At 35.9% G+C, this 18,674-nt stretch overlaps 2 protein-coding genes across 3 annotated transcripts; both read left to right on the top strand.

The window, feature by feature from the left end:
* Positions 1 to 880: 880 nt before the first annotated feature.
* On the top strand, positions 881 to 12,361 carry slc41a2a (solute carrier family 41 member 2a). Of its 2 annotated transcripts, none has more exons than XM_048158913.1 (11): positions 881 to 1,250; positions 3,561 to 3,895; positions 3,973 to 4,080; positions 6,399 to 6,470; positions 6,549 to 6,693; positions 8,875 to 9,021; positions 9,130 to 9,277; positions 9,371 to 9,450; positions 9,527 to 9,658; positions 11,556 to 11,704; positions 11,781 to 12,361. In XM_048158913.1, exons 2-11 carry the CDS (start codon positions 3,569 to 3,571, stop codon positions 11,940 to 11,942), a joined length of 1,470 nt encoding a protein of 489 aa, XP_048014870.1. In that variant the 5' UTR covers positions 881 to 1,250; positions 3,561 to 3,568; the 3' UTR covers positions 11,943 to 12,361. The 2 variants fall into 2 exon arrangements, with proteins under 2 accessions (XP_048014870.1, XP_048014869.1); XM_048158912.1 differs by having other exon boundaries at positions 882 to 1,245.
* Positions 12,362 to 13,132: 771 nt separating this feature from the next.
* Positions 13,133 to 18,474, top strand: nfybb (nuclear transcription factor Y, beta b). The gene is made up of 7 exons (XM_048158914.1): positions 13,133 to 13,285; positions 15,001 to 15,094; positions 15,370 to 15,503; positions 16,522 to 16,719; positions 16,861 to 16,939; positions 17,378 to 17,457; positions 17,601 to 18,474. Exons 2-7 carry the CDS (start codon positions 15,001 to 15,003, stop codon positions 17,631 to 17,633), a joined length of 618 nt encoding a protein of 205 aa, XP_048014871.1. The 5' UTR covers positions 13,133 to 13,285; the 3' UTR covers positions 17,634 to 18,474.
* Positions 18,475 to 18,674: the final 200 nt, after the last annotated feature.

Below are 18,674 nucleotides of genomic sequence, written 5' to 3'. Positions count from 1 at the left end.
GGGGGGAAATGCATAATAAAAGCACGTAGAAAATGACGGGATGTCCAAACATTTACATTTTGTGTTGTTTCATATATTTTAATATTGTAATATTTTTTAAATTTTGAGTTAACTTTTGAGTTATGTTCTGAGGAGAGGTTTTTGGGGGGAGAATGATAATGAAAAGGCAAAAAAAAGAGAAGATTACATTAAATATTACATTTATGTAAATTTATTATCTACGATAAATTTAAAAATAAAAACATTGCTATTAAAGGGTTAGTTCACCCAAAAATGAAAATAATATAATTTATTTCTCACCCTCATGCCGTTCCACACCCGTAAGACCTTCGTTCATCTTGGGAACACAATTTAAGATATTTTAGTTGAAATCCGATGGCTCAGTGAGGCCTCCATAGGGAGCAATGACATTTCCTCTCTCAAGATCCACAAAGGTACTAAAAACATATTTAAATCGGTTCATGTGAGTACAGTGGCTCAATATTAATATTATAAAGCGACGAGAATATTTTTGGTGTGCCAAAAAACCCCAAAATAACGACTTATATAGTGATGGCCGATTTCAAAACACTGCTTCAGGAAGCTTCGGAGCACAAATGAATATTCGCTTTATAATATTAATATTGAACCACTGTACTCACATGAACTGATTTAAATATGTTTTAGTACCTTTATGGATCTTGAGAGAGGAAATGTCATTGCTCCCTATGCAGGCCTCACTGAGCCATCAGATTTCAACAAAAATATCTTAATTTGTGTTCCCAAGATTAACGAAGGTCTTAGGTCGGAGACTAAGTAATAAATGACAGAATTGTCATTTTTGGGTGAACTAACCCTTTAAAAACTAATGGCTTTATGTATCAAGTGGCTTTTGACTTGCAGTTCTCACTCTGTCCTGCGGGTGGCGCCATAAAGCGCAGTGACAACATGGAACAACTTTTCCTCGTAATTGTACAGATGAATGTGTTATTATTTACCAGTCCGTTGAACCGCAAACGCCTGAAGGCCACATTCATAAAGTTTTAGTCTGTCTTCGGTTTACTAATGAGAAATGTGTGCCAAATTAGTTCATTGGCAGTATGAGCTCAGCACAAACAGATTGACTTCACAAACCTGATTGACTTCACTGTCGCAGTCAGTCTGCTAATAATGTGTATGAAAGGCTGAATGAGAGAAAAAGTAAAAAATGAGCTCGACAACCATCACATGTTCAACTTGTTGGTTTTAGGGCTTTGCTGCTTTAAGGTAAGGTACGTTTTTGTAAACATTGACTTGAAGTATAAGACTTTCAGTTTAGTGATTATTACCAGAGAACATTTTATTAAATATTTAGCATTTTATTTTTCTGCTTATTAGTATGTAAAAACAATATGATAATTCTGTTGTCTGTAAATGTTGATTAGAAATATGCACTGATTTTTGCTTTTCTAAATTTAAACTAGTGATATTTGCTTTCAAACTTTTGACTTCACAAAAGCTCTAATGTGTACACAGGACTAAATATATCTAATTTTATTTATTTATGTATATTATGCCCACACTGTGCCATTGCCACAGAATTTATTTTGCTCCTCAAATTTGTGTGATTGTAGGAAACACTTTTTTTTGTTTATTTTTGGGCAAATAAAAACCTTTAATTTTGAACTTTTAAGCTTAAAACAGTTCAAACTTGATTTACAGTTATAGTTCACACAAACGAGACTGTACAATATCAAAAATATGACTGTAAATATGTTAATAATTAAAGAGCTTGTGAATCCGATGATGTACAACAATAAATTGTGGTATCATCCGCATAAATATGATACCTCGCATTAGGAATATTATCACAGATGTTATTTATATATAAAGAAAATAACATGGGTCCTAACATTGGACTGACCTGTGAGGGACTCCTTTAGAGACAGGCAAAACAAATGAGGTACAACTATCTACTTTCACACTGTTACTAGTCACCTTTTAAAGTGATGTAAGTGTAAAAATTCACTATTAACTGTTTGATGTTGATATTTTTTGTATTGTTAAGTTGGCTTGGAAAAGCCAATTTACTGAAATGATATTTAAACTTATTTTTCTGAGACTAAAATTACTGACTTTAAAGCTAGAACTACCAAATTCGGCTCAAACCTTCAGACTGTTCTGACTTAGTGTGCTACATCTTTTCTAACTAATCGGACTTACGGTTTTCCTAAAAATGACTATTAAAACTCGGGAAAATCCCATTGACTTTCATTGACTGAATGTTCAGATGAGCCAAGACTGTTCAAACTCCAACTGACAAAATTCAAATTTAAACTGCCAGAATCCCATTAGACTCAATTAAACAATTAAACTGCCATTCTATCTATCTATCTATCTATCTATCTATCTATCTATCTATCTATCTATCTATCTATCTATCTATCTATCTATCTATCTATCTATCTATCTATCTATCTATCTATCTGACTATTTCTATCTATCTATCTGTCTATTTCTATCTATCTATCTATCTGACTTTCTATCTATCTATCTATCTATCTATCTGTCTGTCTATCTGTCTATCTATTTCTATCTATCTATCTCTGACTATTTCTTTCTATCTATCTATCTATCTGTCTATCTGTCTATTTCTGTCTATCTATCTATCTATCTATCTCTGACTATTTCTTTCTATCTGTCTATCTGTCTATTTCTATCTATCTATCTATCTATCTATCTGACTATTTCTATCTATCTATCTATCTATCTATCTATCTATCTCTGACTATTTCTTTCTATCTATCTATCTATCTATCTGTCTATCTGACTATTTCTATCTATCTATCTGACTATTTCTATCTATCTATCTATCTATCTATCTATCTATCTATCTATCTATCTCTGACTATTTCTTTCTATCTATCTATCTATCTATCTATCTGTCTATCTGACTATTTCTATCTATCTATCTATCTATCTATCTCTGACTATTTCTTTCTATCTATCTATCTATCTATCTATCTATCTATCTATCTATCTATCTATCTATCTATCTATCTATCTATCTGACTATTTCTTTCTATCTATCTATCTATCTGTCTGTCTGTCTGTCTGTCTGTCTGTCTGTCTGTCTATCTATCTATCTATCTATCTGACTATCTATCTATCTATCTATCTATCTATCTATCTATCTATCTATCTATCTATCTATCTATCTATCTATCTATCTATCTATCTATCTATCTATCTATCTATCTATCTATCTATCTATCTATCTCTGAATCTAAAACTTAAACTTCCAACTTTAAGCTTTTAAAACTACTTGAAACTTCATGGCTAGGCTTTTTCAAGCCAACTTAAAGTTTGCCTACAAACTTTTTTTTTTATCTAGTTATTATTTTTGATTTCCTTTCTTAATTTGTTTCATGTTAAAATGTTCCATGTTTTTCCGGCTGAGATGTCATATAATCTACACTGGTTTGATCTAAAAATTATACCCACAATCTAAGATTCATTCTATCAAATATCTTTACATGATTCACTTCAAACAAACATCTCTTGGTACTTTGAATAAGAACACCTCAATTCTTTTTGGAAAGGTTGTGTAATGGGATCCATCACTGAAGCAAACCATAAGGAGTGTCAGCTGACCTCAGCTCACCTGCCATCCAGAGAAAATGGGCATCAATCTATACCAGAGACCAGAAGACCTGACATAACATCAAGCTTTTCAGAATCGGACCCCCTGCTTCACACTGCATTTTATGGGACAACATTCGCCTGTGGGACCATATCGCAGGATGAGCCGCAGAATATTCATGGCCAGGAGATGCCAAGTGAGTCGACCCGGGCCATGGTGATTCAGATTTTGTTTCCATTCCTCCTGGCGGGTTTTGGAACAGTGCTGGCGGGGATGTTGCTGGACTTAGTGCAGGTGAGTGTGCGAGATGATGTTGGGTTAAATGCTTGGGATTTTTGACTATAAATGGTTGTCCTGTGTTTATAAATTAGCACTGGGACGTTTTCAGTAATGTGACAGAGATCTTCATCCTCGTCCCACCTCTACTGGGCCTAAAGGGGAATCTGGAGATGACACTGGCATCAAGACTCTCCACTGCTGTAAGATTACTGTTATCTATACCTATTAAACTCAACTGGACCAGCTTTCATTTTCAGGCTGGTTTATGCTGGTTTCGTGCCATTCTAAAAACCATGCTTTTCCCCAGAAAAAGATGTAGGGATGCACAATATATTGATACCGTATTGGCTATCTGCAATTATAAGAGGTTTTTTTTTTTTTGTAATAGTGGCTGATATTGGATATTTAATTCTATGTGCTCGTTTTCCCTATTTGTACATTTAGATTACCTTTGCCGTAATTTAATGCTCAATAAAGTTAATCTTTAAAAACTCTAATAATTTAATTACACTGATAAATGTAATTAGCAATTCTCAAATTGAATATCCATTTTTATAATTTATAATGTTGTAATGGATAAATTCACTTGTAGCATTTAAAACAATTGATTAGATTTATTTAGGCAAAGTAGTATAGTATTCAGTCATTTCTCTTAAATGTGAAAATAATTGGCATATCAGTATCAGCCAAAATGTTAAATTTGGTTCATCCCTAAAAATATTAAACTGCAGTGGTCTTTTTGATGAAGCTGATCAGTGAATTCCTGGTTAAACTAGTTAAGACGTCAGGTGGGGACACTAGTACAAATAATCTCTTTTACATTCTTGTTTAAATGTTTTTCTTATTATTTAAAATGTATTAAATGTGTCTTTGCATCTGTAATCCGCAATGTGAAAATGTCCAGTTTTAAAAATTAAGGTTCTTTATTGGCATCTATATGTTTCCGTGAAGAACTTTTAACATCCATGGAATCTTTCCAATTGCACAAAAGCTTCTTTAGAGAGGAAGAAGGTTCTTCAGAGTATTAAAATGTTCTTCACACTAAGAAAATAAAAAGTTTCTTTTAAGAACAGTTCACTGAAAGGTTCTTTTGGGAGTCCAAAAATGGTTCTTCCATGGCATCACTGCAAAAAAAAAAAAAAAAAAAAAAAAAAAAAAAAAAAAAAAAATGGGAACCTTTATTTTTAAGAGTGAGGGAAACCTAAATAATGGAAATAAATAAATTAATAAATCAATGATATTAGATATTAAACAATATTTAAAAGCCATTGATTTTTTTATACTAAATAATACACATTTTTATAGTTATGCTCATCTCAAAAAAGAAAAGAAAAGAAAAAAGCTTTAATCTGTTTGTCACAGTTGGGTAACCAAATGAAGAGGAGGGGGATCTATAACAGTACTTCTTTTAATAAACGCAAAACAATGAAGATAATCCACATAAGAGAAATCATTCAATCAACTCTGGAAAACACGTAACAGAGGTGCAATGCAAGACCAAGAACTGAATCAACTGTAGACTAGAAATATTCAGGGATAACGAGGATTTGAGGAACTGAACAAGAGACAGGTGAGACTAATCAATATAAACTCATTGGTAACCATAGAAACACACAATCACCAGGAACACAGGGAAACAGGAATAGAACAAAACCAAACTTAGGGGCCGTTTACACGACACCATTTTCAACTAAAATCAGAAAACTTTTTATGCCTTTTGGCCATTCATTTACATGACAACAGTGTTTTGGGTGCTTGAAAATGCAAACTTTTGAAAACGGATTTCAAAAGGCAAGTTTTTGAAAACTATACCGTTATAATCTCCGTTTAAACTACAAAATGCGAATCTTTGAAAACGGTTATGGCATGCACATGCGTATTGCATGTTCAGTCTATGGCATGCACTTTTGATGCGAGTGCTCTGTAAAAGAATGCGTATGTGCGCAGGCGTCTTTCTTTGTGAAGTGACATCGCCAACTACTGGCCTGGCATGCATAATACAGCCTTTTTAGTCATTTTCGCAGATCCGTGTGAACGGGGATCGTTTTATAACGTTGTCTTCTGTACAAAGAAAAAACTTTTCAGTTTTTAGTACATTGTTGTGTTGTAAACATACCCTAAAACACAAATGAACTAACAGAACTAAACATAACCCTTAGACTGCTAGAACTTGTGTTATTTTAAAAATCCTCATACAATATTCATAAACAACTGGAAAATTCATTAGTTGAAATGTGTGGGAAGTCAGAACCCTGATCTGTCCACTGTCCCGTCACATATGATCTAATTCTTCCTCCTTATATTAAGTCTTCTGCTGTATTGTATCTGCGTTGTGTTCTTCCACATCACATGCTTTTTGTCATGGTGAGGAACTTCACACCCTGCTGTGAAGAAAACAGCCCTCAGGGTTATATAGTGGTTTGAACAAAACAAAACAGTTTAATAAAGTTTTGTTTGTAATGCTTTAAATTGCTTAAAGAAAGTGCAGTCATTCAACTCTTGAATATCTGTATTGCAGGTGAATGTTGGCAGAATGAACTCTTCAAACGAGAAGTGGAACCTGATCATCGGAAATCTTGCCCTCAAACAGGTTAATGCAGTTTATTTACTTATTTGATGCTTGTTTGATGAAATTCTGTTCTTCCTTATACTCAATTTGTCTTTTTAGGTACAAGCTACAGTTCTGGGCTTTTTGGCTGCTCTTGTAGCATCGGCTCTTGGATGGATCCTGGAAGAGAAGCTCATCATGAACCATGTAGCTCTGCTTTGCTGTTGCAGCGTGGTGACAGCATTCACAGCATCCCTGCTGCAGGGTTCGCATTCAACTTTCATTTTTGACCAAATTTATCTACCTAAAATAGACCATTTATAATCTTTAAATGATTCATGTTTACCAAATAAGAAGGACATAATCTTTCTGGATGCTGATCATGAGGTTATTTTATTTTGAATGACTCATGGCTTGTGATCTTGGTCATGCAATCCCATTTTCCATACTGGTCCCTAATATAGACCCAACATCCTCAGGCCACATAGCTCATATTATCAGCATTTAGCATAAATGGATAAGACTGTCAGTATTATTAATGGAAGTAGTGTTGACAAACAAGGTTAAGCCTTTATTAACCCCCTGGAGCTGTATGGATTACTTTTATGATTGATGGATGTGCTTTTTGGGCTTCAAAGTCTCAGTTACTATTCACTCCCATTATAAAGCTTGGAATAGCTGGGATAGTTTTTAATATAACTCCAATTGATCCTTCGCAAAGACCCGCCCCCCCTTAGTTACTGTTGCTTTGTCCGACAAGCCATGGCACTGTCACGCCACACAGAGTGAAAAATACATTGCGGAGCAAAGAGGACACTGACAACACGTCGACAGACAAGACAGAGCAGGTTACTTATGATATTAAACAAATTCCCAGCTTTCAAACTGTGTAATTTGTTAAGAAATTCGAATAATAAAAAACATTTTGTGGCTCTTTAATGTGTCGTGACAGATCGCTGTAGCGCCTCAGCTCAAGAGGCTCGTAAACTGATCATCTCTTCCTACTAGTTAATTTATAGCATCAAATAAACATGAATGAACATCAGAAGGAATGTTGTTTAAAATGCGGAAAGATGTCAGTACACACCATTTTTCAAGTTCAAGTCTACCGAGGTTAATCTTCTAACTCCTGACTGCTTTGTTGGACAAAATGGCGGATTCGGCGTTATGAATGGTTAGAGCACTTGTCAATCAAACTCCCGGCAAAGGGTCAGTTGTGTTTGACTGAAAGAAGAAGGTCAAATACACCTAGGATGGCTTGAGGGTGAGTGAATTATGTGATAATTTTCATTTTTGGGTGAACTAACCCTTTAACATTTGGTCACATTTATCGTTGTTCGGGGAATTTCCATGGATGAAATCTCGTAATTTCAGAAGGAATCTACGTGATTGGAAATTTCAGGTAAGGGCGAAAGATGTCCTCATGCAAATTTTGCAAAGAGTTCAAGTTGGTCACACAGATTCGCCACACTGACCAACAGAAAACTGCCTGGTTTGAAAGTGACCATGTGAGTTGTGCTTCATATATTGCTAGACATTTTTGCTTGCGAAATTTTTGACTGCACCTTAAATATAATACTCGTTCCATTTCAATTTATGTGGATTTGGGGGAAAGCAAACAAACATACAATTTTCACATGGCATACAATAAAATATGCAGGAAAAAAAACATTGACTTACATTGAAGGACCTGAGCCATATATAGAGACCAGAATATAACAGAGACTTGGAGGGGCTATTTTAATTTACACCAGTAAGTAACCAGCCAGAACTCTATAGCAACACCTTGACAACCACTTAAAACACCTTAGCAACTGCATAGCAACGACCCAATCATCATAATAGTGAGATTTGCATGTTCCTGTGATGCAAAGCTGAATTTTCAGCATCATTACTCCAGTCTTCAGTGTCACATGATCCTTGAGAAATCATTCTAATATGCTGATTTGCTGCTCAAGAAAAAAATCTTATTATTATCAATGTTGAAAACAGTTGTGCTGTTTAATATTTTTGTGGAAATAAAATTTTACTGACCCCAGACAGTCACTGTGATTTTCCCAAGTAAGACATGTTCCTGGATCAACATATTTTGTTGACCCTGGAACAACATTCCAGTCTGAAAATTTAGTCTTAACCCTATTCCTACCCCTAAACCTAATCCTACCCATAACTTATCCCTAAAATCAGAGGGGAAAGATAGGTGAACAACATTAATGTAGAAGCACCTAACCCTGGTTGCAAGCCTAAACTTGACATAAACGGTAAACTTGTCCCTAAAATCTGATTGGTTGATTGGAATGTTGTTCCAGGATCAACAAAGATGTTGATCCAGGAACATGTCTTACTTGGCAAAATCACGGTGACTGACCCCAGACTTAGCGTACATAAGAATTCATTTGTAAATTTCATACCCTGAATACCCATAATTCTGAATGAATATTTCTAGGGATCTTAATGGTTGGTGTGATTATTGGATCCAAGAAGGTGGGCGTCAACCCTGACAACATAGCCACGCCCCTCGCTGCCAGTTTTGGTGATCTCATCACACTTGGACTGCTCGCCATCATCAGTCAAGGCTTTTTTTACAGCATGGGTGAGAATGAAAGACCAGTAAACTAGACAAAGACTAGTTTCACTCTGCCACATAAGAGGTGAGGGCTGTTTTTACTCCCATTTATTTTGTAACTTTCTCTGTTTGTAGAACCTTACCCTTATATTACCTACCTGGTATGTATTGTTTTCCTGTGCCTGACGCCGGTATGGGTCATTATTTCACGTCGTCACCCTGAAAGTCAAAAACTGCTGATTTCCAGCTGGGAGCCAATAATAACCGCAATGGTGATCAGCAGGTAAATGTTCCCCCCTTGGTACATCAGTATAAGTCTAGCATGTGATGATATTGGAACAACCAGCTTATGTTGGTTTTTATTTCATATCTCCAGTCTTGGAGGACTGATTCTGGACCGAACCATTGCAGATCCAGTGCTTGAGGGAGTTGTTCTCTACACTCCTGTTATAAATGGTTGGTCAAACAAAACTAATTTGCTGCATTCTGATCAACTGTGATTGTACATTTCTAATATCAACCTTTCCTTAAGGTGTTGGTGGTAATCTGGTTTCTATCCAGGCTAGTCGTATAGCTACGCATCTTCATTTGCACTCTCTGCTGGGCGAACTTCCAGATGACTCTAAAGGATGTTACTGCCCCTGCCGCAGCTTTTGGGCCACAGGTAAAGGTCCTGATATACTCTTGGCGAATTTCTTTTTTATTCTTCACTTAAAGACTGTTAGCAAACATCCTAATGCCAACCATGCTGTTTGGAGTGACATTGATGAACATGTAAATGCGTGCTCTAAATAACAAAATAAACACACAACAAAAATGACAGTGGTAAAAAAAACAGTAGTTAAGAAAGCATCTGATCATAGCAATGTAGATATGTTTGCACCAGCTCTGCAATTTGGCACTTCAGTCAAAGCAGATATAAGCCGCTTTTCCACCAGAATTACCAGGATTCTGCGGTCTAAAGTACCGTGAAGAAGTGTCTGGTGACGTAGGACTGTACATGACTTTCCAGTTCCCGCTGGATTCCGTCCTCCGCATATGAGCTTAAAGGGATAGTTCACCCAAACATGAAAATTTGATGTTTATCTGCTTACCCCCAGCGCATCCAAGATGTAGGTGACTTTGTTTCTTCAGTAGAACACAAATTATGATTTTTAACTCCAACCGTTGCCGTCTGTCAGCCGTATAATGTGGGTCAATGGGAACTTCTTTTTTAAGAGTAAATAAAACACACAGACAAATCCAAATTAAACCCTGCGGCTCATGACGACACTTTGATGTCCTAAGACACGAAACAATCGGTTTGTGTGAGAAACCAAACAGTATTTATATCATTTTTTACCTCTAATACACCACTATGTCCAACTGCATTCAGCACTCGTTTAGTGAGGTCTGATCGCGCTCTGACAGCAGAAGTGATGTCTCGCACTCATTGAAGTATAAGCGCGAGAGTGGTGTATAAGAGGTAAAAAATAATATAAATACTGTTCGGTTTCACGCACAAACCGATCGTTTCATGTCTTAGGACATCAATGTGTCGTCACGAGCCGCAGGGTTTAATTTGAATTTGTCTAAGCAAGTTTTATTTACTCTTATAAAAGAAGTTCCCATTGACCCACATTATACGGCTGACAGCAACGGTTGGAGTTAAAAATCATCATTTGTGTTCTACTGAAGAAACAAAGTCACCTACATCTTGGATACGCTGGGGGGTAAGCAGATAAACATCAAATTTTCATTTTTGGGTGAACTATCCCTTTAATAAAGCCTGAACCTCCATTGTGTTGATTCGAATAGCAAACAACTCTTTAATGCACACACCACAACAGACTTTTAAAAATGGTGGTTGAAATAAAATGCTGTGTGGAGTCAACCAATCAGCATGTTCAGTGCCCAAATCCCACCCCTGAATGTTCCTGAACTTTGAAAAAGTACTACCTCGTGAGCAGGGACTTTCTGAGGAGGAAATTTTTCATTTAGACCCTGGTTCCTGCAGTGGAAACACACCGAGTACCACCCCAAAGTCCCTATTTCCTGGGAAAGTTCCTGTGGTGGAAACGCGGCTATAGTTGCAGACTGGAGAACTCCAAAAAGGGGCGTGAAAAACCCAAAAGTGGGCTGGCAAAGGAAGATATTTGGAAGAATGTCAGTAACCAAACAGATCTCGCCCCCCATTTACTACCGTAGTAGGAAAAATAAATAGAACTGTTTGGTCACTCACATTCTTCCAAATATCTTCCTTTGTGTTCAGCAGAACAAAGACATTCTTACAGGTTTGGAACTACTTGTAAATGATGACAGAATTTTCATTTAATTTTCATTCACTATCCCTTTAAACTTAAAAAAGCATCAGTGTCGCTTTCAATTAGAATTACACTTTCAATTTCAACTATAAAGCAGCTCTCCAACATGTTCATGTTTTTACTCAAGTCTGATTTTGTTCAAAATGTCGTCACACTATAGTTCGTTCTTCGATTTTACTTGAAGTATATCAAGGCCCTATCAGATTTCCATCAATGTTTAAGGTTTCAAAACGAAGACCTTTGTATTTCCTCTGCCAGGGCCGAATGGAAGATCAGCACAGGTGCTGCTCGTGTTGACCATCCCAGGTCACCTTGTCTTCATCTACACCATTTACCTAATACAAGGCAGCCCGGCTCCGCCCACTGCTGTCTTTGTTTCCTTCTACTTGGTAGCAGCTTTCACACAGGCAAGTGAAAGAGATGTTAGCATGTGTCTTATTGAGGAGAGGCGCAGTATTTTACTCTGAATCTTCTTTCATTCAGGTGTTTCTCCTGCTGGGCATCACTGACGTGATGGTTCACTGCTTGTGGAAATGCGGCAGGGACCCTGATAGCTTCTCCATCCCGTATCTGACGGCTCTGGCGGATTTGTTGGGCACTGCCTTTCTGGCACTGTGTTTTCTTCTAATGTCACTGGTGACATAAATGTTGTCATATTTCATTAAACAGGTTAGATCTAACCTATCACCACTATCTGATGTGTTGACCTACATTTTTGGCATTTCTCTGCACAGTTGAACATTAGTGAATGACTTGAAATATTTGAAATGTCAATCTCTCCATACATGCAGTTGAATGAACCGCACATGCTGCCTCATGTGACAATAGTACTTCAAGTCACGTGACCATGTTCATTGAATAAAGAACTGATGTTGTCTGTTTCCATATGTTATTATGTTAAAAGTATGACTGATTGGCACTCATCTTCCTGGATCAGTATTTAGAAGTTTCAGAAATGTGTATTTAGAGACATTGAAATAGTCTTTTTTAGATATGTGCGATATTATAAATAGACAACATTAAAAATTGTTTTCATTTTCCTGAGAAAACTGTTTTATTTAATTCAACTCTTTTATTTTAATTCCTGAATAATGTTCATACAGGCAACTGAATTATGATTATGATTAGCCTATACAAACAACATTAAAATAACAGAGTTTTATATTGTTACTGTACTTCATTCAAAGCAAATTATTAAAATATCACCTATAGATATCCTATTTATTAGTGTCAAATCAAAATCAAACCACTTTATTGTCACAACACCATGAACACAAGATCTGAAAATGAAAAATATCTACTATAACAGTTTGTAAATGACAGACAATAAAAATATTTGTTATAAATATCTTGTCTTTTTTCTTCACATCACGTCTCATATTTCATCTCAAGCTCTTCACTGACACCGTTTCATTTAAAAGAAAATACATTAGGGATAAAAATGCAATGGTGAATGACAGCTATTGGAGAAATAAATGTTTTTAAACATTAAATATTTAAATGTTTTTTGTTATTTTTTAACTCTTTGTTCATATCATAGTTTTAAAATGTCTTGTTTGTATGATTGTTCAAGACTGAAAGTCTCAGTCTTGGAAAAGCGGGAAAAGGCTACTTTTGTACACACACACACACACACACACACACACATTTAAAAAGTAGCAAAAATAAATCATGAAGAGAGAAAAGTGGCCTTGATATAACAAAAAGGGGAATTTTTGATACATGTTAGCGGAATTGATGTGTTAAGCACAATAGATTGATCTTCTCAAGGCAATTTTAGTGCAGTGTACCAACCTTTACCAATAGGAGGCGCTATTTCGACACATTGCGCTTTTATTTTAAACTGGACTCTAGCGCCACCTGGTGTCCGAGTGAAGCTCCTCCTCGAGGACTGTTCAGCCCTGCGCAGGGACTGGCTCTCCCGCAGCCATTTTCTGTCCAACCAAACGGCCGAACTGAGACGAGAACCAACCAGGGCTTCATCGCAGGTTAGTGTGCGGCTCCGGCCAATGATTGCTAACCCATATTTTGTTACATCGAATGGAAATCTCCGCGCGCGAGTGTTTTATTATTAGTTGGCGGGGAGAATGAGAAATTAGCGCGGGATATGAAAAGCAGCTCGCTGTTGTGGGAATAATTGTAAAAAGCTAGTCATCGTGCGCGGCCCCTTTGTTTACTATGACCAATTTTGACGGATCCAGGGGTGCTTTGGCTCTCGTCCTTGTTATCTGCCCTCTTCTGCTCTTTAATTCATTTGAGCAATTTGCCTGAATAATTCAGTGGGGAAATGTGTTTTTTATATTGATTTAAGCGCTTTTAACCTTACATGTTCATTGCTAGCACCGGCTGTTTACCCACTAAAATACACCAATGTGGTTTGGTGTAAAAAAAAATATAGATACAACAATATATATATATATATATATATATATATATATATATATATATATATATATATATATATATATATATATATATGTGTGTGTGTGTATATATATATATATATGACACAGTGTCATATATCTGATATTACATTAGACATATAGATAGCAAACCTATTGTTTTGTTATCATTTATATGAAAAATATATGTTTATGTGAAATAAAGTGATCCATTGAGCCAACAGTGAATAAAATGAAAGTTAAAGTGTTAGTTCACCCAAAAATTAAAATTCTGTCATTAATTACTCACCCTCATGTCGTTCCACACCCGTAAGACCTTCGTTCATCTTTGTAACACAAATTAAGATATTTTTGATAAAATTCAATGGCTCAGTGAGGCCTCCATTGACAGCAAGATAATTAACACTTTCAGATGGCCAGAAAGCTACTAAAACATATTTAAAACAGTTCATGTGACTCCAGTGGTTCAACCTTAATGTTATAAAGTGACGAGAATACTGTTTGTGCGGCAAAAATAACAAAATAGCGACTTTATTCAACAATATCTAGTGATGGGCGATTTCAAAACACTGCTTCATGAAGCTTCAAAGCTTTACGAATCTTTTGTTTCGAATCAGTGGTTCAGATCGTGTATCAAACTGCCAAACTCACGTGAATTATTGAAGTTTCAAAACACTTATGACGTAACGAAGCCTCGTTTACTGAAATCACGTGACTTTGGCGCTCCGGACCACTGATTCAAAACAAAAGATTCGTAAAGCTTCGAAGCTTCATGAAGCAGTGTTTTGAAATCGTCCATCTCTAGATATTGATGAATAAAGTTGCTGTTTTGTTATTTTTGGCGCACAAACAGTATTCTCGTCGCTTCATAACATTAAGGTTGAACCACTGTAGTCACATGACCTGTTTTAAATATGTTTTTAGAAGCTTTTGGGCATTGAAAGTGTTAATTATCTTGCTGTCAATGGAGGCCACACTGAGCCATCGGATTTTATCTAAAATATCTTAATTTGTGTTCAGAAAATGAATGAAGGTCTTAAGGTATAGAACGGCATGAGGGTGAGTAATTAATGACCATTTTTGGGTGAACTAACCCTTTAAATTCATATTAATGCTCTGATGACAAGAGGGCTGTCTCAAAATGTTGGATGCCCACATATGTTTATATAAGTCTAGTAGTTCACTGTGATGACCAAATGCTGTCTAGGTAGGCAGCTCACTTGGTTTTGAGACATGACCAATAATGTACAGCTGTAATAATATTTATATATATATATATCATTATTATATTTATGTTTCAGATGGACGGAGACGGTTCAACCACAGATGCCTCCCAACTTGGCATAACAGGAGAATATATGGCCGGTAGTCACTTTGTTCTCCAAGCTCAGGATGGTAAGTGAAGCCAAACATCATTTAAAATAATCTAAATTATTTATTTAGCATTTAGATAATTTAGTAATAAATAATATAAAATATAATATATTTTTCTAAAATGTTTTATATAATTTATTTAGTAATATTTAAATGATAAATAATTCAGATCATGACATAAATATACACCATTTAAATTTTATATATAAATTAAGTAAAAGATATTTGTCATATTTAAATAATTCCTAATTATTTATTTATTATTTATATTATGTATTTATTATTATTTTGAAAAGATGAAGGTGATGAGGGACTGAACGACCACGAGGATGGCAATGGAAGCAAAGATAATCTACGGGAGCAAGACATCTATCTCCCAATCGCCAACGTTGCCCGAATCATGAAGACTGCAATACCACAAACTGGAAAAGTAATTTATTTTCAAGCCAGTTTGTTTGGAGAAGGAGAAATAAAATGCTTTTTTATGTTATTTATTTTTGTTTATGTATTAAAAAGATTACATTTATTCAGAGCTTCTTATTTAATGCCCACTTAATGAAAGTGAAACTTTAAAGGATTATTTCACTTTAAAATAAAATTTTCCTGATAATTTACTCACCCCCATGTCATCCAAGATGTTCATGTCTTTCTTTCTTCAGTCGAAAAGAAATTAAGGTTTTTGATGAAAACATTCCAGAATTTTCCTCCTTATAGTGGACTTCAATGGCCTCCAAACAGTTGATGGTCAAAATTAGTTTACAGCGATCCCAGACGAGAAATAAGGGTCTTATCTAGAGAAACCATCACTCATTTTCTAATTTTTTTTTTTCTAAATTTTATACGTTTTAACAATAAATGCTCATCTTGAACTAGCTCTCTTCTTCTTCTCTATTTGAATTCCAGCAGTGTAGACGCTGCTAAGTGTATTACCTCCCTCAACAGGTCAAAGTTTGAACTAAATTGTCATATACAATATGCTAGTGCCAGTATATAACAATTAGTTCAAACTTTGACCTGAGGAGGGCAGTAATACCCTAGCAGTGTCTACACTGCTGGAATTCTAATAGAGAAGAAGAAGAGAGCTAGTTCAAGATGAGCATTTATTGTTAAAACGTATAAAATTTAGAAAAAAAAAAATTAGAAAATGAGTGATGGTTTCTCTAGATAAGACCCTTATTTCTCGTCTGGGATCGCTGTAAACTAATTTTGACCATCAACTGTTTGGAGGCCATTGAAGTCCACTATAAGGAGGAAAATTCTGGAATGTTTTCATCAAAAACCTTAATTTCTTTTCGACTGAAGAAAGAAAGACATGAACATCTTGGATGACATGGGGGTGAGTAAATTATCAGGAAATTTTAATTTGAAAGTGAACTAATCCTTTAAGTCAAATTGTACACATGCATGTTATTCAAAAAGAAAGAAATCTTTTCCCTCCATCCCCTCAGATAGCAAAGGACGCCAAGGAGTGTGTGCAAGAGTGTGTGAGCGAGTTCATCAGCTTCATCACTTCAGAAGCCAGCGAGAGGTGCCATCAGGAGAAACGCAAGACGATAAACGGCGAAGACATCCTGTTCGCAATGTCCACGCTGGGTTTCGACATGTATGTGGAGCCTCTGAAGCTCTACCTGCAGAAGTTCAGGGAGGTAACATGAACATTTTTAATGCCATCATCATTCATCGTTGAAATAAAAGCTTTTTGGAAACACTTTGCACAGATGTTAGAGGTGTGGCTTCCTCCTTTTTATTGATTCAGATTGACGTTACATTTGTCTGTATGTTGTCAGGCCATGAAAGGAGAGAAAGGCATAAGCGCAGTAACTGTAACCGAAGGCATGGGAGAGGAGCTGACCGATGAGTCTTTCAGTAAGTCACTTCATTTAGTTGCAAGTAAAATTTCTAATTTTTGTTTAAAGTGCCCCTAATATTCTATTTTAAAGGTTCCTAATTTTGTTTTGAAGGTCTCCTACATGCAACCAAGATCAAAAAACACGAATTTTCTCACAATATTATACTTTGCCACATGACCTCTTTTCTCAAACAATCTAAAAGCGGCTCCTTTCCGAGAGCCTACTCTTCTCTGATTGGTCGGATGTCCCAGTCTGTTGTGATTGGTCTACAGGCGTGCATCATTAAGCATGTGTTTCTCACAGCGCATATCCTGTGCAATGAAGCCCACGATTGCCCTTGTAATTCACCTCAACCTCTTCGAACTTTATGGAAGGTTCAAGGGTTTGAGTGTGTGTGGATAGACACAGACAACGTTTCGATTTACACCATCAATGAAATATTTTTCTTTCTCAGCAAATCCACTACCTGCAGGGATCATAACAGCTGATGGACAGCAACAAAATGTGATGGTGTACACCACCTCATATCAGCAGGTGAGAGTGCTGCCATGTTCTTTGCGGTCAAAAACATCAGACTTGATCTTTCATCTATAGCCTCATTTGTTTGAAATAAAGATAGATAGCACACTTTTCAAGCATTTTGAGTGATGCTTTTATTTGCGTTTCTTCCGGTGCAGATCCCAGGCGTGCAACAGCTCCAGTTCTCCTGAAGATGTGCTGCGTTGTCACGTGCAGAAATCAACACCTAATCTTCACAAATCAAACCTTCCACACTTCCACATACAAGTGAAGGTTCTGAACGGTGGGGTCTGTGTGAGAGGTCTTCAGCGGACCCTCTTCTTGTGCTCTCACAGGTCACAGAGCTGGACTTCTATGTTTGTTTAGCTTGTTTTCATGTGTGCTCCTTGTGTGTTTGTGCACACGCATTATGATTTTAAGTGACTAGTCTGTTGGGTGTTACTTTTTGTGTTTGTTTTACACATAGGGGATTTTAAAGGATTAGGTTAAAGGGTCCTGAGGGGTTTCAAAAATAACAACCTTCTATTAAAGCAATAATACAAAACAAATGTGAATCTTCCTGCGATATAATGAGTGCTTTGCTCCTTTTTTTGTATAGATGAAAACCATGTTGCATGTATAATTTCGGTTTGATAAGATGTTAACACTTAAAATGAAATAGGGTATTTTTTTTGTAAATATTTTCTTTGTTCTCAATGTTTTCATGGATTTGTAATTATGCAGTTCACTCAACAATCTGCATTGTCAATCAAAGTCCAAAAATAAATCTAAATTCTAATCTAAGTTCTTCATTTGGGCCCATTTTAGGTCAGTGACTTTCTTTGGATGATTTTACATTAATTTCTTGCAGTTCATTTTGTTTTTACGTGCTTATTAAGGTTCAGTTACACCTTGAATGTGGATTTTAAAATGGTTGTGTGCTTTAAATACACAGTCTGCAAATCTGTGACATAAGGACAACAACTACTGTAAGAACACTTAAAAGTAGACCTAAACTTTCAATTTTTCATTTATAAAAAGTATCTATTTGTCCTTGAGTTGTCATCATTTCTCTAATATGTTTATTGTTTCTCCCACAGCATAAAGGTGTTTATGGTCAGTGGTAAAATGCATATCTAAATGCTGAAAGAAAATATCAGATTTAGCACAAAGGATATTTAATTGTTGATATTATGGCAAATATGACATTCCCACAAGTTATGTCATGGCCACGACAAAACTAAGTGAACCGA

Source organism: Megalobrama amblycephala, linkage group LG15 (genome assembly GCF_018812025.1).
Source record: "Megalobrama amblycephala isolate DHTTF-2021 linkage group LG15, ASM1881202v1, whole genome shotgun sequence".
In the NCBI taxonomy this organism is placed as follows: domain Eukaryota; kingdom Metazoa; phylum Chordata; class Actinopteri; order Cypriniformes; family Xenocyprididae; genus Megalobrama; species Megalobrama amblycephala.
Note: the sequence above shows the minus strand (reverse complement) of the source record. Positions and strands in the feature narration are given on the sequence as shown.